Source organism: Ictalurus punctatus, chromosome 8 (assembly GCF_001660625.3).
Source record: "Ictalurus punctatus breed USDA103 chromosome 8, Coco_2.0, whole genome shotgun sequence".
NCBI classification, from domain to species: domain Eukaryota; kingdom Metazoa; phylum Chordata; class Actinopteri; order Siluriformes; family Ictaluridae; genus Ictalurus; species Ictalurus punctatus.
The window spans coordinates 20,286,570-20,310,442 of NC_030423.2; the positions used below are offsets into that span (position 1 = coordinate 20,286,570).

At 39.3% G+C, this 23,873-nt stretch overlaps 1 protein-coding gene across 13 annotated transcripts in view; it reads left to right on the forward strand.

Moving 5' to 3' along the window:
- Positions 1-23,873, forward strand: part of ppfibp2b (PPFIA binding protein 2b) — a 77,601-nt gene that overhangs the window by 25,647 nt on the left and 28,081 nt on the right. For 9 of the 13 annotated variants that reach the window (XM_017474448.3, XM_053682012.1, XM_053682013.1 and 6 more), the window contains exons 1-3: positions 3,698-3,985; positions 14,804-14,890; positions 17,898-18,011. In XM_017474448.3, coding sequence (XP_017329937.1) covers positions 3,713-3,985; positions 14,804-14,890; positions 17,898-18,011 — 474 coding nt within the window. In that variant the 5' untranslated portion in view covers positions 3,698-3,712. Of the gene's footprint in view, positions 1-2,261; positions 2,465-3,697; positions 3,986-6,295; positions 6,459-14,803; positions 14,891-16,627; positions 16,870-17,897; positions 18,012-23,873 lie in introns of those variants that run through there. The other 4 variants (XM_053682018.1, XM_053682020.1, XM_053682014.1 and 1 more) reach the window with 3 other exon arrangements.

The following is a 23,873-nucleotide window of genomic DNA, read 5'->3' on the forward strand; positions in this document are numbered from 1 at the left end:
GAACAATTGAGTCGTGATGACTCTCCTTGCTGTGTTACTGTAGTTTTATGGCGTCCAGATGTTTTAGCGCTGCACTAGCTTCACTCTATAGGATCCAGATGGAGGCAGTTGGAGATGAGGAAAGTGTTCAGGGATGGAGATGAAACGTGGCTGTGTGTGGTGGAGGGGTGATGGATAATACAGTGTAAAGTCAGTAATGTTGGTTGTTAGGAATTATTTTACACCTTATAAACCCATTTTATCATGTGAAAATACCATACTGGTAATTTTATAGGTGGACAATTAGCCCATCAGTTGCTATGTAGAATTTGTGAGTGGTTTTAGGTCTCTCAATAACATTGCTACATAAAACTGACATGGAAAAAGGGACATTAGAGGACAGTCAACAAATAATGTGTGCATAATGTGCTAATAAAGCACTTTTTATTCATCTTCAGTAAGTGCTTTATCCTGGTCAGGTTCACGGTGGATCTGGAGTCTATCCCAGGAACACTGGATGTGAGGCAAGAATCCAACTTAGATGATTCGTTGTTTTCTTTCTTTTTACTATTTCTGTCCTCTCTCTTGCTCTTTCTCTTCTTTTTGCTTTGCTCATTCCTGTCACTTTTATTCTAATGTTCTTCTTACTCACTCTTTCTCATTATTTCAATTTAAATTCTAATGCAAACGCTGTTTATTAGCACTATAAATTAGTAAGTAAATCTTTATTTATATAATACTTTTTAAACATTGTAAATAATGAGTACGTTTACATGGACAACAATAATCCGATATTAACATGATTAAGACAATACTTTGATTAAGAAACTACCATGTAAACAGCAGTTATTGATTACCTTAATCTGACTAAAGTCATACTGGAAGTAAACACAAATCGAATTAAGACATGTGGAGTATTCCTATTTTAGTCGCATTATCGACGTGCAGTACAGACATGTAAACACCTTAAATCACACTATTAACATCCTGTGGGAGTTTTCACTGCATTTTGCGACAGGACACGTACACACACAGCAGTGCTCAACCGTTTGACGGCAAACATGAGAGCACGGCTGCGTCCGAAACTGCATAGTTACCTACTATATTGTAGGTGAATACATGTATCTCGACTACTACATAGTAGGTAAGTACGCGGTTTGGGACGCAGCCCACGGCTTCAAGCAGTCATCTATTAGCACATATAGCATGACAAATAATTAACTGCACTTGAAGCCTTCGTAAAATTAAAAATGAAACACCCAAAACTGTATACGGTTCCATAACGAAGACGAACTGTATGTTAATACGTGAAATTCTGGAGGGAACTTTGGACGGTGTGACGCGGTGACGTAATGATGTGTGCCGTTAATCGAACTATGTTCTATAACATGTAAAACAGGAACATGAAAGGAATATTCTAAAAGCAACTCATGTAAACACCTTAATCACAATATTATCTTAGCTTATTCAGAATAAGGTCAATAATTAGATTATTGCTGTAAATGTAATCAGTGTTTACAAAGTTCTTTACAGAAGACATATACAGTAGATACAAGAAAATTAAATCAGTAGTAAGAATAGATAAGACATAAAAGACAATAAGCAAAAAGAATTAGAAATAAAAAATAATATAGCAATAAAATGATTCAAATAAAATCAAGTTTGGAAATTGAATGGTTTGAGGAATTATAAATATTACCAATTGTATTTCTCAAGTGAAAAAATGTTTTTTTTTATCCCCTTCAGATTCTTGTTGTTGCCTGTCTGGAGTGGAACTCGATGTGGTCTTGTGCTGTTTTAGCCTATCCCCCTAAATGTTTTGACATGTTGTTTGAGATGCTTTCCTGCTTACAACGTTTGTAAAGAATGCTCTTTTGAGTTACTACAGACTTCCTGTCAACTCAAACCACTCTGGCCATTCTCCTTTGATTTCTCTCAACAATGAGGTGTTTATACCTGAGAACTGTGTCTCACTGGTGTTTTTTGTGCCATTCTGTTGTAAACTGTAGACACTGTTGTGTTTGTGAAAATCCCAGGAGCTCCACAGGTTCTGCAATCTTCAAACCAGCTCAAAATCACATGTTTTCCTCAGTCTAGTTTTTGATGTGAACATTAACTAAAGCTCTTGACCTGTATGTGCATGATGTTATGAACATGAGTGGCTGATTATATAAATGATGGACTGAAGCAATGAAATGTTTGAAATAGTATATAAGAATGAATGTATATGTTATCTATCTGACTCTTTCTTTCTTTCTTTCTTTCTTTCTTTCTTTCTGTAGGCTCTAAGGTGATGGTGGAGTTCACTAACGGTATGCCGGATATGGGTTCTCCGGTCAGTGTGGGTCCACTGCAGGTGTTACAGTTAGCAGAGGAGCTACGTTTGGCTCTGGAGCTTCAGGGTGGAGAAGGTCGAGACACTCTGCGCTCACAGATGCCCTGTTCCACCGCACAGACCCTGCTGGAGTGGCTGGACAAAGGCATGGTGAGTCCAAGCTTCCACGTCAGGCTCAGCTTCACACAGGAGGAAATACAGATACAGATAGTTTTAGAGATGCATCAATATCATTTTGTATGAGCACATGTTTGTTTGATACCGAAATAAATAACCTGTTTAGTATTACTCGATCAGGCGTGTAATGGAACATTTTTAGCTTTGTTTATGTTTGTTTTTCCCGTGTGCCGCCAGCAAGGAAATCCTCGTGCTGAGTTTTATGTTTAAGACAGTAGGTTTTTTTTGTCAGGTTTTTGTCAAACAGGTTGAAAACATCGGGCACAAGCAGAGTCGAAAAACAGGCTAGGTTCAGGCACTCAGCATACAGAGTGGGATAGGCAGAACTAGAATGACAAAACTGGAAGACCAGATCAAAGTATAGCAGCAACAATGAAAGGCTTGGCACGTTAGGAGAAAGGTTCATTGGATGATGCTGCTCGGTTCGTTTGGAGTCTGGTTTTATACAGTGGGTGGTGATTGGAGTCAGTTGTGTTCAATCAGAATTCAAGGGGAAGCGTGACAACCAGGAGCTGTACTCCGGAGCGGCCATGTTTCTAAATTGCAGTATGGGAAGTGGCGTCTGTTGCCGATTCCGGTATCAGTTTAATAGACTGCTGAGTATTATGCGCATTAAAAATGCACACAGGGTGGCGTATAGTACCTTGAGATACCTCACCAGAAAAGTGTAGGCGCTGCCAAGTGATGGAAGGAAGCTCACTCTTGCTTCACTGCTCCAGTCTCGCGATTACCTTTCACGAGAACCTTGACTCATTTTAATGACCATGCTCACTGAGACTGCTCTGTGAGCTCTATATTAATTATAGTGTTTAAATGCTGTAGGATGTTTTATCAGGTTACATGTATTGTTGTAAGATGCTGGTGTTCCTCCTGTTGATATTTTCACAGAGCACACTTTGCAGTCTGCTTTGATTCCCATCATTAATCATGAAATATGCCCAGATTGCTGTCATTTCATGTCGTGTGTTCATTAGTGCGACAGCATACAGGCTTATGTCACATCACATCATGTGACATCAGATGTTGGTAATGGAACATTTCTACAAGTATAAATAATTAAGTGTGGTATCAGCCCCCTCTTCTATACTGGTATTTATATAGAAGCATCTCTAGAATTTTTATATTAGAAGAAATTTTGTGGAAAAATATCCTTCGCAGATGGAATACACTTTTTGCTTTTTTTGTTTGTGCTTCATAACAGTGTGGAGAATTGTGCGAGACATGAGCTGTGATAGTAGGATCCTGTGTTTGTTCTTCTCTGGATCGCAGGCTGTTTTTCTGCTGTGTGTATGTTTAATCTGGACGTCTTTAAAAGAGTTTGGATGCTCCTCAGAGATTCGGATAGGGGCTGTGCTTAACTTCCTGCCTCCTTCTTTCTCCTTTTCTCTTCTCGTCTCCTTTCACATTTTTCGCCCCTTAAGTTCTCTGTCATTCTCTCTCCCTCGTGTTCTGTCCTCACTCAGCACCGTCCCCAAGGATTACCAGGTCTCATGGGTAAGTCCATGGATGACATCCTGACTCAGGTTTGCGTACTGTAGAACTGAGGATTCCTCTGGATGAGTTTGCTGTCTGTTTTTTTTTACAGTGTCGTTGTTCCTGTCTTTTTTGCGCCTTCTTATATAGTAAATGGAGGATTTTAGTTGTGGAATTTGGTGTTACTTAGATTTTGAACCCAGCTGTCTATGTTTATGTCTGTAGATTGGCTGTATGGTGGGCGGGGCTAACACAAACCAGTGAGTGGAACCAATGGCCCAATTAGAAAGCCACATTTCTGACAGAGCCAAAAAAGTTTTTTTTACTTACATCAAATATACAGTAATTATACAGCAGTTAGGACATGCTTCTGATGTCTGATGTTTGCTTCTTTAGTTTCATCCAGAGTAAGTTATATTTTGGCTTTGATCGGACATAGCTGTACGTGTTTTTTTGTTTTATAGAGAGGTACTGTGGTGGGCGGGGCTAAGATAATCAACGTGTCAGTGAAAGCAGTGGACCAATAAGTAAGCCTCAGAAGTGCTTTTTTTGGGTGAAAAATCACATTTTTGTGGTTTCCCACTCATGGCGAATATACAGAAACTTGCTCCATCCATCCATCCATCCATCCATCCATCCAACTCCATCCATCACTGATGCAGTTTAGGACAAAATGCTGAATGCTATAACATAATGAGGCAGCCATCTTGGACAATTGGAATTACTTTTGAAAACTGCCACTGCCAAAGCTGTCGTGCCAATTTTGAACCATCATTGATTATTTTCAAATAACAGCATTCCCCCAGTGGTTTATTCCTTACTTAGCTTATTATTGAATTCAGCTTGCAGTACTGTATATAGTCCAGAGTTAAAATAAATGTTGTATGTGTTTATGTTTTTGTTAAAAAACACTAAATTGCCATTGCCATTTGGTGCAATTAATATACTGTCCAAAATTACGTAAACACTTAGTTGTACTTATATTTGTTAGGTAATGAGAGTATAACATCCTCTCTGAAAATTAATCCTCGCTACAACCCTCAACTTAAAGACTGAATTGGTTGATGAGAAAATGATAAGCACAATCACAATGGTGAGATATAACAGTGTTTGAGAGCAACTCTAGATATAAAAGGCAGGAACAGCTGTCCTCTTGATGCTAACACTCCGATACCCACACACTGACACTCACACAGATGCTCACACACACACTCAGTGTCCCCTCACCCAAACAGGAAATGACCCGAGTCAGGGGAGATGAGAGAGGAGAGGAAGACAAGAATAGACCTCAGACTGGCACTCAACCTGATCTCATCTCTTCTCTTCTCTTTTCTTCAGTGATACACTCTTTGGAAATATAGAACCCAAGAGGTTCTCTACAGAAAAAAACAAAAAATTTTCTCCATTGGTGACCCTAATTATCCAATGGGCAAGTAAGAACCTGAAAAAAAGAAAACCCTGCTAAATCTGTTTGTCCCAGTTGCTCGTCCTCCTGATTTCGATTGATCCACCCTTGAAGTATATAAAGTGTTCATCAGTTTAATAAACCATAATCTCCTACCCTAAATATAGCTGTGGTTTTATGGTAGAAGAGTTCATGGGTGAGAAATAAAACCGTTGACTGTTTTTTCTGTATTTATTTTGTAGGATATTTTGTGATAGTGTGGTTTGGGTGTGAAACACAGGAATGGGTATAATTTCTGTTTGTTGATGCAGAGATTGCAAGGCGGGGAGTCTTCCCCAGGAAACAAGAGCTTCACCATAATCACTTCCAGTCTGTAGAGACAGTGGCGCAATGGAGACTTTTAGCATGTTTGTGTGTGTATGAATGTGTTTGTGTGTGTTTTTCTATCTTGTCCTGGAATAAATCCATCGGTCTGTTTCGGTTCAGAATTGCATTGTGATTTTAACATAATTAGTACTGCCTTATGATAATGAGAGGAAACCCGGCGCGGTCAGAGCGAGAGCGTAAAACTATGCAAGCATGAAACTATAAACTCTGTTTTTACAGCTGTAAGAAAGTGTTTTTGCTTGTTAAAACCAGGGACAGTGAGAGACCCAGTGAGCATGTTAGTGTTGTAGCTAACATACACACACACACACACACACACACACACACACACACACACACACACACACACACACAGCAGTATTGCGTGACTGGATTAACAGCAGATGCGGGGTCCAGGGTAGGCAGTGGTCGCTGTAGCGTATCAGGAGCTCAAGGCTCCAGCGGCTGGAATGAAGAGGAGGAGGAGGAGGAGGAGGAAGAAGGGAGGAGGATATGGAGAGGAGGAGGAGAGGGAGGGGTGTGGGGCTCCATAAAGCAGGCAACCATCAGCACTGTGAAGCCCCGTAGTGAGCCCTCCGACCCCAGCCTGCTGCTTCTCCTCTCTCCCACACACACATGTACATACACACAGATGAGCAGACATGGGCCTTCAGCATGGAGCAGGATCTTGACTTCTACAAACATTTCTCATGGCTTAAAAAGGTAAGAGTTTTCTCTTGTGCACTTTCTATTTTTCATTTGAATAATGGACCGGTCACTGTTACATTGGCGTTTAAACATTATTAACGGTTGACTGTAAAAAAGTAACTGGTCGTTCTTGTACGACTGCATGCTTCACGAGATGAAGGAACTCCTTGCTAGTGTCGCTCCAGACATTGTGATCCGGATTAACACTCGGCGTCAAGACTTTGCACACCAGACTTGTTTCCTAGAGGCTCAACCAGGCTCCAAACAGCTGTGATGAAAGGCAACATCTGAAACCTAATTATAGTTCAGTGTGCCGTGTTAGGTGCTGCACTGTTGTGACCTGCGCCTTGCAGTCTTGTGATTATTCCCAAAAACAGTTCTTCGTATCCTAAACATTAATCTAATACTGATTTTATTTAATTTAGCTGAAAATGTAAAGGTACACAACACTCCCATTATCACAGATATACAGTAAGTGATCAACATTTGCTTCTTAAAGTAAAAATTATCATAATTAAAATGTGATTTTCAATTCCATTCAGTATTTAATTTGTTCATTAAGTTCGTTGAGTTTAAAAAAAAAAAATTATTGACATTGATCTATTTTTTTCCTACATTGCTCACAATGGCATTCGACTACCTGTTGCAGTGAGATTTATCCCTCGCCTCAACTCTACCTAAAGAGAATGATGCAGCGGCGCTTTATAACTTTAGCTTGTCCAGCTCTCTCACATCTTCGTCCGTACACACTGCTAAAACAGATCAGCTTCCAAAGCTTCAACTCTCATGCTAATAGCACCATCAACGCCATCATGATTTTGACCTCTCATGTATTCTTGAAATTTGAGCCCAATGTTTACTGTCTCCTATGCTTTCTCATGTCCAGCGACATTAATACATTGATTTGAATGCCTCTGGAGAAGGTTGAGTGAGAATACAAGCTCTTGGTCTTTTTTATTTTTATTTAACAGTGAAACCTGAGCATTATCCCTTATGTATGAGACAAACATTAAAAGATTTCTCATATTAAACATCGTTGTAACTGCGGTAGTAATGTCATCCTGTGTAATGGGCATGGCACACAACCACTAGCTTCTCATTACAAAATAAGGAAAAAGGAGCACCAACTAATACATTTGCACTACAATCACTAAAAACATTGTGCATGAGGAGGAGGTGGAGTTTTATGTTTAAGTTTTCTAGTAGACCAACAAGGCAAATGTATCACAAATGTGTGACTTTTTTGCTACCAGTTTGACACCTAAATAAAATTCAATTCTCACCTGAGATGACTTAGCTTGGCGACATATAACACTATATGGCCAAATGTTTGTAGACACCTGACCATGTCATGCATACTGTATATGGTTCTTTCCCAAACTTTTGCTAAAAAAGTTGGAAGCGCATAATTGTATAGAACGTCTTTGTGTGCTGAAGAATTACCATTTCCTGTCATTGGAACTAAGAGGCCTGAACCTGTTCCAGTATGACAATGCTCCTGTGCATAAAGTCAGCTCCATGAACACATGGTTTACCAAGGTTGGAGTGGAAGAACTTGAGTGACTTGCACAGAACCCTGACATCAGCTGCACTGAACAACTTTGGGATGAACTGGAACACCAACTTCACGTTTTGCCTGAATGAGCACAAATCCCTACAGCCACGCCCCAAAATCTAGTGGAAAGCCTTCTGAGAAGAAAGGAGGTTATAAGGTGGAACAACTCAATATTACTGCCATTTGGGGAAACCACTGGAAGCATTCGTTGTGCTGAACTATTTCAATTGCTTTTGTTTGATTTGTCCATTGCAAACCATTGCTCTCTCTATCTATCTATCTATCTATCTATCTATCTATATATATATATATATATATATATATATATATATATATATATATATATATATATATATATAGATAGGTGTGTGATAGGTGTGGTGTGAGGCAAACGTGCTAACCACTAAGCCACCATGTGCGCAATGTATGTATACATACATATATATACATACATATATACACATACATATATACACATACATATATACACATACATATATACACATACATATATACACATACATATATATACATACATTGCGCACATGGTGGCTTAGTGGTTCGCACGTTTGCCTCACACCACCAGGGTCAGGGGTTTGATCCCCACACTGGCCCTGTGTGCGGAGTTTGCATGTTCTCCCCATGCCGCGGGGGTTTCCTCCGGGTACTCTGGTTTCCTCCCCCAGTCCAGAGACATGCATGGTGGGCTGATTGGCATGTCCAAAGTGTGTGTATGTGATTGTGTCCTGCGATGGATTGGAACCTTGTCCAGGGTGTTGCGCCTTGTGCCCGATGTTCCCTGGGATAGGCTCCAGGTTCTCCCGTGACCCTGATGGAAGGATAAGCGGTATAGAGGATGGATGGATATATATATATTTATATATGTAGGAAATATAGGGTTCTAACACGCATCAAACCAAAATGGCACTGCAACTCAGCTCAGTCCTTTTTACCCATTTCTATATATAATATCAATCCACATAAACATGTCTGATTGAACTTGTCACAACTTGGGATATTAATTTTGCATATGAGCTTCCCTTACTTGCTGCCAAAATTACCCTCATAGCTTCAGGGCTAAACTAAAGCAGCAGACACCCAACTGTTCTAACTGACTGACTGCACATGGGGTAAGAGGAAGCATTGTGAAGATTTAGTTGTTTGCTGAAGAGCTCTGTTTAAAATCACTCTAAATGAAAAATTTTACGAAATGATTACTTAAAAACTTCTAAAGCTTTTTTGAATTTAATCGGAGCTAGCCATTATTTTTGTTTATGTGCACAGAGGAGGAGGTTAAAACCGCTCTGAAACACATTTGAATGTGGCATGCAAATAGGAATATGGTTCCTATTTTATGCGCTCAGGTCGCCTGGTCGTACTTTGTCTGCTGTAAACAGTACTGACAGAGTAAGTCATCTGGACCACTGACCTGAGAGATCATTTCCTGTTGAGTCGCCTCCAGAGAGCAGAAATTGGAGTAAGAGTAGACTTAATTCTGGTTTATTATACTACAGAGAATGTGTGCTTTTATGAGTGCTTTTACATCAGCCAAGACATGTTTGGTGCCCGATATTAGCTTTTTTAATTTTGTATGAGAGAGAGTCTCATGCAAAATTGTCCTGTACATGCTTCAAACATCAGCATCATGCTATACCATCTTATGTAAGGAATAAAACACTTGGTGCCATGCTGTTATATGAAAATATTCAATGATGGGGTGGTATAATGCACCGAGACGCAAAGCAGATATAGAATTACTACACCAAAGTGGATTGTTTTCCCATAACAGCATATCCTTAAGGGTTTTAATCCCTTTATACCACAGCATTTTACCAACAGTTACGTTAATCTATTAATGAATAACATTTCATACTTTTTATCCATTTATAGTTACTTTTAAAGTTGCGGAATGTCCGTAAAACATGTTAGCTCCTGTTATCAGCTTTAAAATAATTGTTCTTTTATCTCTCTCTTTAAGTAAATAAGACAAAAAAGACAACTTGCAGACACCTTCCATGAATATTAAATAAACTTCTCCTTTAAAAAAATCTATCCATGGCAACAGTTTTTTCATTGTTTAATAACATGTTTTCTAATCCATTTCTTGTTAAACTCAGATTATATGGAGCCAGACATGTTCCTGTGAATGAGCTGTTAGTATAGAAACAAAGATGTATTAGAACAAGCACATTAATGTGTTTATGTTACAGATGGATTATGATAATTCAGAGTGAAAATTCTGCTTTTGGGTGCCATTGCACCTTCAAACTTTGCGTGCCGTGGCCTATAAGAAAAAGAGTTATTCCAGTTGTTCAAGATGGCCACAAGTTTTGTTCATGTGTATAGATTACACTTAGTCATACTGTTTTATAGTCCACATCGACATGTCTGTGTGACATGGTGCGTGGTTGCTTAGTGGTTAGCACATTTGCCTCGCACCTCCAGGGTTGGGGGTTTGATTCCCGCCTCTGTTTGCATGTTCTCCCTGTGCTTTGGGGATTTCCTCTGGGTACTCCACTTTCCTCTCCGAGTAATGCGTTGTAGGACATGCATTGTAGGCTGATTGGCATTTCCAAATTGTCCGTAGTGTGTGTGTAAATGTGTGTACGATTGTACCCCTGTGTAGGCTAAGCGGTACATAAAATGGATGGATAGTCTTCCATTACTTGATAGCCATGTTAAAATCCAGTGTAACTCCAGTGCAAAACTAAAGTGCTCCTGTGTGTCAACAAACAGAGCTTTGTTTTGGGAAGCTTTCACATTCTTCGTTATGGTTGATTAAATTTATGAGGTCTTGTGGTTCGAAGGAACAGGGGATCTAATGAGATCTGGCAACAGAGTGCACTGTTACACCCACATGAGCACAACACATAGAACCTAAGCATTACGTTCTTGTGGAAATAGTCAATAATTATATATTGAATTACAGTCACCAGGCTGTAAACCCTGGCTTGTGAGTGGTGTGTAAAGGAGCTACATGGCTGTCATAACAGGGAGGTGTTCATTACAACATACACCATCGGCTCTGTCATGCATTCTTGGACAGTGCCATAATAATAATGTCCTGAATTGGGGTTTTTGGGGGAAATTCCAGGGCCTTTGAGTGATGCTCCCTCAAAGGAAATGTCTTTCCCTCTTATACCCCCACACCCACAATCTCTCCCTCTCTCTTTCTTCCTAAACAAGAAACTATATTCTAACTCTAGTTCTGACTTTGTGCAAGCAACAGTTTCTTCGGTCAAATGTCGACACGGTTTATTATGTCTTAATCGTTCACAAATCTGCATAAAGTATGAAAAACTGAGTTTATATCTCAACTATGTAGCATGTCACATGTTGGGTAAGAAGACTTAAAGGCAATATGTTTTTTTTCCCTATCCTCTGCTACCTCAAAGCACTTTGTGAAACTCACACACTGGTAATATTTTAATTAAGGTTTCTTTAATGAACATTATTTATAGCATGTCACGCCTGGTCCACGAACCAACATAAACTCCATTTCTCAGACTCCTTAGTCAAACATTGAACAACAAACCCAGTCACATGACCTGTCACATGATCAGATAGCTTATTATAGTTGACCCGGACTTCCAGTGACAACCACATGTTCCCAATTAGCACATACCTCATAAATAACCCAGGGTATGTCTCAATCAGCTCCCTAGCTCCATAGGTGGTGAATCAGTATTATTGTGTACAGTTGGGGCACTGGTAAGGACCTTGGCTCCCTACACATTGGGACACTGATAACTGAATTTCTGGCCACATGACTACATACTCGCGTTGTAAAACATCACCATTAATGAAAAACTTTCAAACGTTTACGTTTTATATGCCATATAAAAATTTCTTAGCTTAATCACACGTTTTATGTGATTTCTATTATAATATGTCAAGCAGGATCATAGGCAAGCTAGTGGATTTTTTGTTTAAAAATCATTAAACACTTAGAAGTCTTTAGACTCAAACAAATCATATACAGAACGTTAATTAAAAGTAATAATCGCAAATGTAATTAATCATTTGAAAACTACAGCAACAATAACAAGCTACTTACATTTGTAGGACGTTGGCTGAGAGTTCGTCCCCCTTTTTTTCAAGTTGAGAGGCTTCAGAAAACATGATGTCATTTCCAGTAAGGGAAGATAGTGAGCATCGGTGCTCCTTGGTTTTTGCGGTGCATTGTGGGATTTCTTAGGGAGCAAACGTTCCAATGCACTGGAAGGATTTTGCGATTGAGACAGCCCTTAAAATGTCCGACTCCCTGATCAGTGCCCTGACAGCTGAACTAAGGAGACCCCCAGACTCTCAGCATCTATTTGTCTGCTTCATTAAAAAAAAATGAATAAAAACCATAAGCAGTCTTGAACTTATGATGACTCTTAAACTTAATTAATGCTTGTATTCTTTGTGAGGGTTTTTTGTTTGTTTTGTTTTGGGTTTTTTTGTTAAAGCAAATTAGCCAAATAATTATCACCTGCATTATTATTCCATTCATGAAGAAAAATTTATCCATGACCAATATGTTTAATTTTTAATTATTTAATTATTTAATTATTTAATTATTTAATAATCTTTAATTATTTGCAGTCATTAACTGGTAATAACTATAGCTGAACTTTGGATTTCAATATTTGCAGTTGATACCATAAGTTCAGTTGATAATCAACATTATACCAAAGGTTTATATTAATGCACTCATTCTTATAAGTTATTGTTTCTATAGTCACTACTGAAACAGGCCCTTTCTATGGATTTACCTTTTTTTTTAGTAGCCACCTATTCGGCCATAGACAGTGGCTTTTTAAGCACTGGCTGCATTATGTATATTCCCAAAATATATCAAGTTAGCTACCTATTGTAGATAACATTAGCGGAACACCTGAATGCAAATACTTTATATTTACGACTTCACATAAGAGAAGTAGTAGCATCCAGTGAGTGATTGAAGGAATTATTAGGCTGGGGGTGCATAACGTGTAGTTTGTTAATCATTATCCTAACAAATATATTTACTTTGCGATACTGATATCATTAAGGCTACTAAAGGAGGCGTCTGACCGATTTCAGATGCTCCAGTATTAGATGAATTTAGAAGAAAGACTTTGTCACATATACAGTACTGTACAGTGAAATTCTTTTTCTTTACATATCCCAGCATGTTAGGAAGGTGTCGTCAGAGCACAGGGTTAACCATTATTCAGCCCCCTTTGAGCAGAAAGAGACCCAGCAGTGGCAGCACTTGGACTTGAACCTCCAACCTGCTGATCAGTAACCCAGAGCCTTAACCACTGATTCACCACTGCCCAAGAATCATGTTCAGTGTCTGGGAATTGAACCTGGGCGGTGGCGGATAGAGCACTGAATCCTCACCACTACAGCACCAGGGAGAATAAATCTTGGCATTCACGTGTTTGATAAAGTACAAATCATTTTGCAGACCAGTCTCTAACCATCAAGGCTTTCTCAGTGGAGTTGAATGTGTTCAAATACAATGCAGTCAAAATGAAGAGGAGCATTGTGCAAGCCAAGCTAAGACCAAAGCTGTTGAGTCCAAAATCAGACAGCAGTTCTGCACGAGAATGGAGGTCTGCATTGTAGGCTGAGAGAGACACAGTTAAACCTGGTAAAATCTCTCCCAGCAAAGGTCTAAGTGCTTCTCTTATTCATGCTATTGCAGCAGCAGAAATATAAGGCTTTTCATTTTTAGTGGAGGATGGCAGCCCTAAACTCAAAAGTGCTTAGGATATGTTTTTATAAAGTGTTTTAAATACCCTTTGGGCAAATATATCCGACATCCCTTATGGGGGATTTTGGATTTTTTTTACTTCTGTTCAAGACAGCTGACAGGCCCCAAGGTCAGCAGCATTTTTATAGAGATTATATGTGAATCAAGTGCTAGCTCTGCTCTCATGGTGCTAGCTCTGCTAGCGTAGCGCTGACAGTCACTGATGGTTTGCTAATCTCCTACAACAGCAGCAGTATTTACTGACTAAGCTAATAGGCGTTACAATATGGATGTAACTGTTGACTCAAAAAGTTGCTAATAAGCCATGGTTAGAGCTGGTAAAAGCGAAAGACCTGAAGAAAGCTTTATACTTAACAGCGGTCGATTAGGAGCTATGTTTAAATCAGGTCTTTTTAACCGTATAGTATGTACGAGGGGAAAAAAATCCTTATAAATGGCCAATTCATGTGATAGAAGTTTATAAGTTGTGTTGCAGTGTTGGTTTTTCAACATGGAGGTTCAGTTAATAGTCTATGCTAAGTGTAAACTAACACGTCTGAGTAAAACGTTGACCTTCCTGACATTTTCGACTCATTTACACTGTCACTACGCCTTTAGATTATCTGTATGAAAGACTTGACAAGTAGTGCTAGCTACCTAAAATGTTAGACACAGTCAGTAGCTTCTTCTCTGTGTATGTTTCCCAGGTGCCTAAAAACAGGTACTTGGTGATTTTAGAATACTGTGTGTTTGCCTTCTCAGTCTATATGTGTAAATTTTCATACAAAAAAGCCCCCATAAGTTTTAAAAAATGTGCTTTGTATTGAATGTGATACGCTAAGGAGCTAGTTTTATGTTTATTTTGCATGACCCTGTATTGTACTTCAGATCTTTTAACGTTTCTTTGAATGTCTTTGTGATCTTTGTGACTCTGAATTGAGCCTCTCTTCATTGAATGTACTCATTGGCATCATGCCAGAGATTCTCAGCCTTTATCTGGAACTGGTGGGTTCATTCACCTCAGCTTTTCCCCTGTGTGTGTGTGTGTGTGTGTGTGTGTGTGGGGATGTCTCGCAGGTTAACCGCCAGCCCTGTTCGAACAATGAGACGTATCAAGAGCGCTTGGAAAGATTAGAGGGGGACAAAGAATCTCTGGTTCTCCAGGTGAGTCGCTCCTCCCCAATTGACCTGGGCTCTTCATCGCCACACAATAGAGTCTGTCAGGCTGAGAGTCAGCCATTATACTCCCTTCAGAAGGCAAAGATACTTTCTAAAAGTTATTTTATATTTAATTTGTCAGTGTGATAGCAGAGAATGACCTACTGTATATTTTTTTAGCGACAAATCATATGTGACATTCAAATTAGGTAGTGTGTTCACCATGTTTACAAAAAAGTACCATATACACAACCCACTCAAATGGTAGTTTCAACATCGGTAGTCTGAAGTTCACTAGTTGCACTTCATTTCATTTTAATTCTATTGAGTCTTTTTTTTGCCGATTTACCAAGACATCTGAGGATAAGGCTGATATTCCTGGTGGTATTTTTTTTCAATCTTGCTTTCACTGTCATTGCATTTTAATCTGTCCATATAAAAGAATTCTAAGCTACAGAAGGAATAAAACAAGAAAACAAGAAGGGCATGCTGTTGTAGGAAAATAATCAACAACTTGGTTGTGTGATGTGAAGCGGAGTTACTGTTAGCACTTATATCACAGTGCTTTGCAAATGATTAATGAAAGGAACATCATACTGTTTTTCCATTTATAGTTACGTTTAATGTTGTGGAACGTTCATGAATGAAGTTAGTTATCTCTTACATTGTAGCAGATATAAAGAGTCATTTCTTTCTCTCAAAGTTAACAAATTGTTACAAAGAAAATGTCAAGCGCTACATCTTTGAAGATTCCTGGTGGAAATCCTAAAGTTGCAAGTCTATCAAGTCCCTCCAGGATTTTGCGTTTGCAGAAATTAATGCAAAATCAAGACGCATCATGTGACATCACAACACGCAGTCATCCAAAGATTCATGTGCGTCAAACATGAGTACAGCTAAAGAGATTCATTTACCAACAAATGTCGCTGTGGAAGGGATAAGCAGTATAGAAGATGGATGGATGGATATTACTGTGAAAGGCGGTGAAAAACAATTTCATCGCTTAGCTTCTGTGTTCCCCTGGGGACATCACTCGTCTTCCGGGTTCAGCTGAGGACATCGCTCTGCTCCATGGTCCTGTTACGGTCATTGCACCCCTGCCCTTCCCAGCTGGTGTACTTACTCTGTCACCTACCCCTGTTGGTGGTACAGTGCTGCTCCTCCACCTTGCTCGGCTGGGGACGTCGCTCCTCCCCCTTGCTCGGCTGGGGACGTCGCTCCTCCCCCTGGCTTGGCTAGGGACGTCGCTCCTCCCCCTTGCTCGACTGAGGGGGTCGCTCAGGGTTTTTTTTTTCTGGTTACTAAGTTTCTGATAATGCTGATTCCTAGTGTGGCTTTCCTTGTGTTTGTTTCCCTGAGCCAGTTTCCCTGTGTCTGTCTGCAATAAAAGTTCTGCTTTTGTATCTGCCTCTATGGACTCACTGTATGACAGTTTAACAAGCCACGACCTCTTCTTTGACCTCACAAAGACCTTTCAGGCACTATGGTGGACTTTTAAAAAATGTTGTCTTTCTTGAAGCTATGTCTATCTGACACAGAATGAGCAGGTTTACACACACACAGTGCCTGCAGTCATGCTTCTGCCACATTCCTTAAGCGTCTCCAGGATCTCTTGCTGATTGGTGGAAAGTTTTGTGCTACGAGCCACTGCTAAACCCTATTGGCTCACACAATGCTTTCACTTCCTCCTTTTACCTGTCTGGAAGCAGGTGGGCTGGCTTTGTGGCAAGACGAAACAACAAAGTGAACGAACTCAGCATTTATACAGAGTTTGGAAAGTTGGTTGGATGTATGTGGTCGCTAAGAGTTTCATTTCTGCTTTCAAGTTTGCTGAAGTAGTGTGTTTAAAGTCAGCTAAAGTAACATGAAACTACGAGTGAAAGAGTGTTTGGTTGAACAAATGTGAAGTGTGTTGCAAGAGAAAGACCGAGTGACTGAGGAGAAAGAGAAAGACTGAATGAGTGTTCAACAGTGTGTGAAACCAGGTGAGTGTGTGATTGAAGCTGTTTTTATCTAACTGTGAAAATACATGCAGTAGCTGAGCCAAGATTCAGCTGTGTGCAGAGCTAAGTGAGCATGAGAGAAGGATCTTAGTGAGTGTGTGTGAGTAAAGGTTATTGTTTGGGTGGAGCAGAGTGTGAGTAAAGATTGCTGTTAGTGGATTTAGGTGCGAGTTGGACTCTATGTTGTCTGGGAGTGGAACATGTGTACATTATGACATTTGCAAACTACATTAAAATTTGCATATTGAAATAATAATTAGCTTCTCATTTTAAACTGCCAGTGACTGGGCAGATGTGTTCATATCACATGAACTGCGAAAGGTGAACATTTGCTCAGTAATGTGATTGATTTTTTTTAATTAAGTGATTTATTTATTTTAATGTCTAACATAGCATTAAAGTAACATTTATGCCTTTAAACCAAAGACTTTCTCAGTAACTGAGCAGCACAGACTCAACAGATAAACATGAAGTATTTAAAGAATAAAACAGTCCGTGTCATGCTGTTATGGGAAAATGATAAACGACAGCATGGTGTGATGTGGCCTGATGTGAAGTGGAGCTACTGCTACCACCTGAAAGTTGGTTATTTTCCTATAACGGCATATCCCAAAGTGTTTTATTCCTCTTATGACATCAGCGTAACCTGATAATGAGTATGATTTATATTATTGATCAATAATAATTCATAGTTTTTAATCCATTTATAGTTGCATTTAATGTTGTGGAACATCCCTGGTGTAAAACTTACTCACTGTTACACTGGAGACTCCTTACATAAAGTAAATGTAATGCAAATTATTAAATGTAATGCAAATTATTATTCTTAGATTATTGTGTTGTTTAGTTGAGAAGTTTAAGAAATGTGTTTTTGTAGGAACATTTTAGGTGAATGAAAGTGGGATCTTAAGTGTTTAGATGTGGATTTGTCTTTTTGTTAATGTGTGTGTGTGTGTGTGTGTGTGTGTGTGTGTGTGTGTGTGTGTGTGTGTGTGTGTGTGTGTTTATAGGTGAGTGTTCTGACAGAGCAGGTGGAGGCTCAGGGAGAGAAGATCAGAGATCTGGAAGCCTCTCTGGAGGAACATCACCACAAACTTATCTCCACAGAGGAAATGCTTCAGCAGGTAGGAGCACGCTAACAGCTTGGCCAGAAACTGTGTTGTCATCCGATCTCTTGTGATAAAGCAATAGTTTGGCCATGAAAGGAATGTTCACAACCTTCTCCTTATTCCAAATGTAGTCGACCAGCCAGGACAGGTTTGGTGTGTGAAGTTTGCTTTTATAGTTTTGTAAAGTAAGGGAAGCTTATAGTGTCGCTTGTTAGACATGTCATCACCACACACTCACCTCAGAAGACAGGACGCTGGTCTGGAGTGTCACCAAACTATGTGATTGAAGACCAAACTAGCTCTGTGTTTAGCGCAGCGTCATCCTTTTGTCCATTTTGTTGTAGTTTATATGATAAATAATATGGTCTGGTTCTGTACACATAAGCATCTGTAACTTGTTAGCAACTGTAGCACTGTAGAAAAACTTGACAAACAAATTAAATATATTTGCTTATGTTGACTTATCTTGGCTAATCTCCTACATTTTGCATAAAGCATATGGACACCTGATCATCTCACCCTTATGTGGTTCTTCCCTAAACTGTTGACACAATGTTGGAAGCACACAATTGTATTGAACGTCTTTGCAAGCTGTAGCATTACAGTTTCCCTTCACTGGAACTAAGAGTCCCAAACCTGTTCCAGCATGACATTACTGCTGTGCACAAAGAGAGCTCCATGAACACCTAGTTTGCCAAGTCTGGAGTGGAAGAACACGAGTGTCTTGACCTCAACCCCACTGAACACCTCTGGGACTCCACCCCAGACCTCCTCACCAAACATCAGTGACTGACCTCACTAATGTTCTTGTGGCTGAATGAACCCAAATCCCCACAGCCACGCTAAAAAATCTAGTGGAAAGCCTTCACAGAAGACTGGAGCTTATAATTGCAGCAAAGGATGGTCAGGTGACCACAAACTTTTGGCCCATTTCTTTGCGACCTTAGGCTGAAAATTTACGAGGCTTTTAATGATGAATGTTGGTGGGAGGTAAAATAGATTTTTTTTACCATCTCCAGTCACGATCAAAGTAATTCAGTCATCCATGTTCTATTTGGTTTTGTTAACTGGATTTGTTCAAGATGGTCTCTGATCCTTCTACAAGTGATGACTGGTTGTGATATTAGATGGCAGGCTAAAATCTAATCCATCAGTAGCTTGATGATGAACTATTAAGTTTGAGTAATGCTTTATATTACAAGATCTCATGTGTTTCGAATACATAATGCTCTACTGGGTTCTTGGTGTGTTTCTTCCGAATGCCAAACATGCTAAACAGAAGGGTCGTAATCCCTTCATTCAAACCAAAATAACTACCAAAAAAAAAAACGTACGATTCTGTCATCAGACCTTTTGTGTAATTTGTATTTTGATCTGATCAAATGTGCTTAATCTATATATTTTTAGTTTTTCCAAAGGAGAAAAAAAATAGCTGTACAGACTTATTTGCAGTTTTGAGCCTCTAGTAACTACTGTTCTAATTTTTTTTTTTTAATTAGTCAATAAAATGCTATCTATATGATGCAAGGTACAGTATTATGAGTTAACACCAAAACATTGTAAATCTACATCATGGAAATGCAAATTCTTTTCTAGTATATACTGTATGCATGTTGCCAGAGGATTTGTTTGATTTTTCAGTCAGACACGCACACTATATGAGAATCAGATATAGATGGAATGTCAGGAATCGGAGAGACCAATACGGAGAGATAGACAGATAAATAGTGCATCCTCGTAGCTTCCTCTGCTTGCCTGGACAGGTCCGAGTGCTGCAGTGTTCCTCTTCCAACAGAGTGTCAATTTAATTTAACTAAATATGATTTGATACAACTGTATGTTCATTAGATTGACTGGATTAAGGATAGTGTCAGTGTACATACAGGTCAAATACAGGTTTGTAAAAGAATAGAACTACCAGAGAGCCAGTATTGATCCCTTATCTGGTCAAGTGATTGGCCAGATCACTTGATCCAATTACTATAATGAAGTTTATCATTTTATGATGAAATCTATCACAATTTTTTGGTTAAAAACTATTATTTACATTACAGATCTCTGAAAATGGTGGGCAGAAGTCACGTTTTTAGCTGCTTTAATTTTACAAAGCTAAAGGAAGATGTATGAAATGCTATTATTGGACTAATCCACTTACAAAGCACAGGTAAAACCTCCTCAGCTTAGCTTAAACGTGACTAGCTGCTAACAGTACAGTAATCTGAAGCACTACCGGAAATATTGGCGCCCTACAGTAGAAAACCGTGTATAAATTACAAGCGAATTTAGACTCGATCTTCAACTAATTCTTTTAAATTAACCACTGTGGCAAAACAACATTTTCGAACTCAGACTCTTTCATTATGTACTGTTGGAGTAACAAGTAGCTGATTGGGTGTTCATATCTACAGGCTAACAGAAAAGTCACGAACCAGTTGGAATATGTTGACCAAATATGTTTATTTAAATATGTTTAGCAACGTCTTCAAAACCGTGATACAGTGGCTGAGGAAATGCGTAGAGCATACGGGTGAAAGTATAAAACGTGTTGTAAATAATAAATATGAAATTAAGTATATGTAGTTTTATTCTCATTGGTTCCTGGCCTTTTGGACACCCCATATTTTGGCCCCATTTTATTTTATTTTTCCAATCCTACCAAAAAAGTAGGGTCAGTTAGGATTTCTTGAACTCAATGGCCACAGATGGCTTTGATATTGAGAGGATTTGTACTTGTGATGTCCTGCCAATTCAAAAGACGTATTTATTTGATGGGGTAATTTGACAGAGTTGTGTTTTCCCACAATTTTTTGGTAAAAGAACAACACTTTAAATCACAGATATCTGAAATCAGAATCTAAAAATGGTGAGCAGAAGACTGTTTTAATTTGACGATGTTTACATACAGAAAATACCATTATTGAACGCTTCGTAATCCATCTGATTAGGAAATAGAGAAACGCTTCAATGTTACGGTCCATCGGCTCATTCGGGAGGTTAAACTCGATTAGCTGCTATTATGAGTTACTAGTATTACTAGTTGCTTAAATTTCCAGCACGATTTGTACTTGTGATGTTCTGTAGATATAAAATATTAGCAGATATATTTAAGATCTGACATGTTAAGCCGGATTTGGGTTTCCGCTTTAAATCATACAGGGTTACACTGTTAGATTTCATACAATGATTACTGTAACTGACATTCAGCTGTGTTAGTTTTCCCACACTATACTTACTCCATCCTGAATGTCCGAGACACGAGTCTCACCAGGGCCGATTATGTGGAATTTGTTGAATTGCCTCTTAAGCAGCGAGTCATAAATCTGCACAGCCAAGCCCTGCGTTTAAGGCTTATCGTGCGGGATGGAACGACGTCTGAGAGTGTGTTTACACAGCCGCTGGATGTGTTCTGAGCAAGCCGATAAGCCCAGTCATGATTCACCCCCTGATAAGTTTAAAGCGGTTTCAGTTGTTGCCCTTTGAAGCAACAGCAGTGTCCGATTGCAGACATGTGTCATAATGAATCCCTAGTGCTCTCCGTTAGTCCTCTTAGAATGCTCATATTTAGATTGGATGATGCATTTAGACTAGAATTTGGTTGTGGAGCCTACCTTTGCAATTAAAGACATGATTGTGATTTTTAAATAGTCAATTCCATTTAGTTGAATCTGTGTGACATAAATTAATTTTATTTTTAACAACTATCTAAATGTATAATAACATGGCTAATGTTACTTACTGGAGTGCATGGTAATGTTTAGATTTTGCATGTGCAGTACATGCATATTAATTCGGGCAGCTGTGGTTCAGGTGGTAGAGCGGGTTGTCCACTAATCGTAGGGTTGGTGGTTCGATTCCAGTCCCACATGACTCCACAAGCTGAAGTGACCTTGGGCAAGAACCCCAAGTTACTCCCGATGGCAAGCTAGCGCCATTGGTGTGTGTGTGTGTGAGTGTGTGTGTGAATGGGTGAATGAGAACCAGTGTAAAGTGCTTTGGAACCACTAAGGTTAAAAAAAGCGCTATATAAATGCTGCATGAAAAGTTCATTCATTCATCTTCAGTAAGTGCTTTATCCTGTTAAGGGATTAGTGGATCTGGAGCCTATCCTGGGAATACACCCTGGTCCATTTGCAGGCCACCATGCACACACACACACACACACACACACATTCACACATTCACACTTAGGGGCCATTTAGATTTTCCAGTCCACCTACTGGCATGTTTTTGGGAGTTGGGAGGAAACCGAAGAACCCAGGGGGAAGCCCACATGGCAGGGTGAGAATATGGGAAACTCCACACAGAAGGAATCCCAAGCTCACGAATGAACCAGGGACCCTGAAGCTATGAGACCCACTGCATAAATAATTTAATATACTATAGGTTATTTTTATTGGTTTAAAAAATGCATGTTTAGAAATGCGGGCACATGGTGGTTAGCACGTTCGCCTCACACCTTCAGGGTCGGGGGTTCGATTCCCACTGTGGCCCTGTGTGTGCGGTGTTTGCATGTTCTCCTCGTGTTGCGGGGGTTTCCTCCGGGTACATCGATTTCCTCCCCCAGTCGAAAGACATGCATGGTAGGCTGATTGGCATGTCCAAAGTGTCCGTAGTGTATAAATGGGTGTGTGAATGTGTTTGTGCCCTGCGATGGATTGGCACCCTGTCCAGGGTGTACCCCGCCTTGTGCCCGATGCTCCCTGGGATAGGCTCCAGGTTTCCCCGTGACCCTGAAAAGGATAAAGTGGTATAGAAGATGGATGGATGGATGTTTAGAAATGCTTTTACTGAGCAATTTATCTTTTCTTGTTTTTGTGTTTTCCTCTCAACCTTCTATTGAAACGACTAATAAGTTACCTTTGTAAAAGAATAGAAGCAGGGTTGAAAGGCACTGATGTGTATGTGGAAGTGAAACTCATTTCCACGTTGGAATAGTGTTAAACAAAAATCTAAATTCACGAAACTAAAATCTCTTGTTTTGTTTTAATATTTGAAATTATGTTGTTATTACTGGTTTAAAAACTTTACCTTTAAATGTTATAAGCTACACCTTAAAACATTACAGACTGCATCTTTAAACATTACAGACTGCACCTTTAACCTTTATACACTAAACCTTTAAACATTATGCACTGCACCTTTTAAACCATATATACTGCACCTTTAAATATTATACACTGAAACTTTAAACATTACAGACGTTATAGACTACAACGTAAAACATTATACAATGTGCCTTTAAACAATTTTGACTGCAGCTTTAAACATTATACACTAAACCTTTAAACCTTATGCACTGCACCTTTAAGCATTATATACTGTACCATTAATCATTATACACTGAAACTTTACACAGTACAGACAACACCTTTAAAAATTACACACTGCACCTTTAAATAGTACAGTCAGCACCTGTAGACATCACAGACAGCACGTTCAAACATTATAGATTGCACCTTTATGTTTATTACCATTCAGATTGTTCAGATCAGTTGTTAATCGACTAACTGAAAACAAAGCAGAAGTGTCTTTTCCTTGGAATGGGAATCAGCAGTTGTGAAATGAAAGGCGTGGACCAAGTATTTTCTCATGTGACTAACTTGGCAGCAATGATCTTTATATAGTATAGAATTTATCAGTGTGTGTGTGTGTGAAAGCGTGTGTGGAAAGCAAGCAGTCACCCAGATCCTAATCTACCCAGTGTCTCGGGTCAGTCTCACTGATCCAGCATCAGACTGTTTAATGTAGAAGGTAAAAACCATTGTATGTCAGCTTTGTCGTTCTCCTCTGAGGAGAATCATGGAACATTAGGTCTGTTCTCAGCTGAGACTTCGCTCTGGAGTCCTGGGGTTCTGCTGAAATTAGCTGTTAGACAGA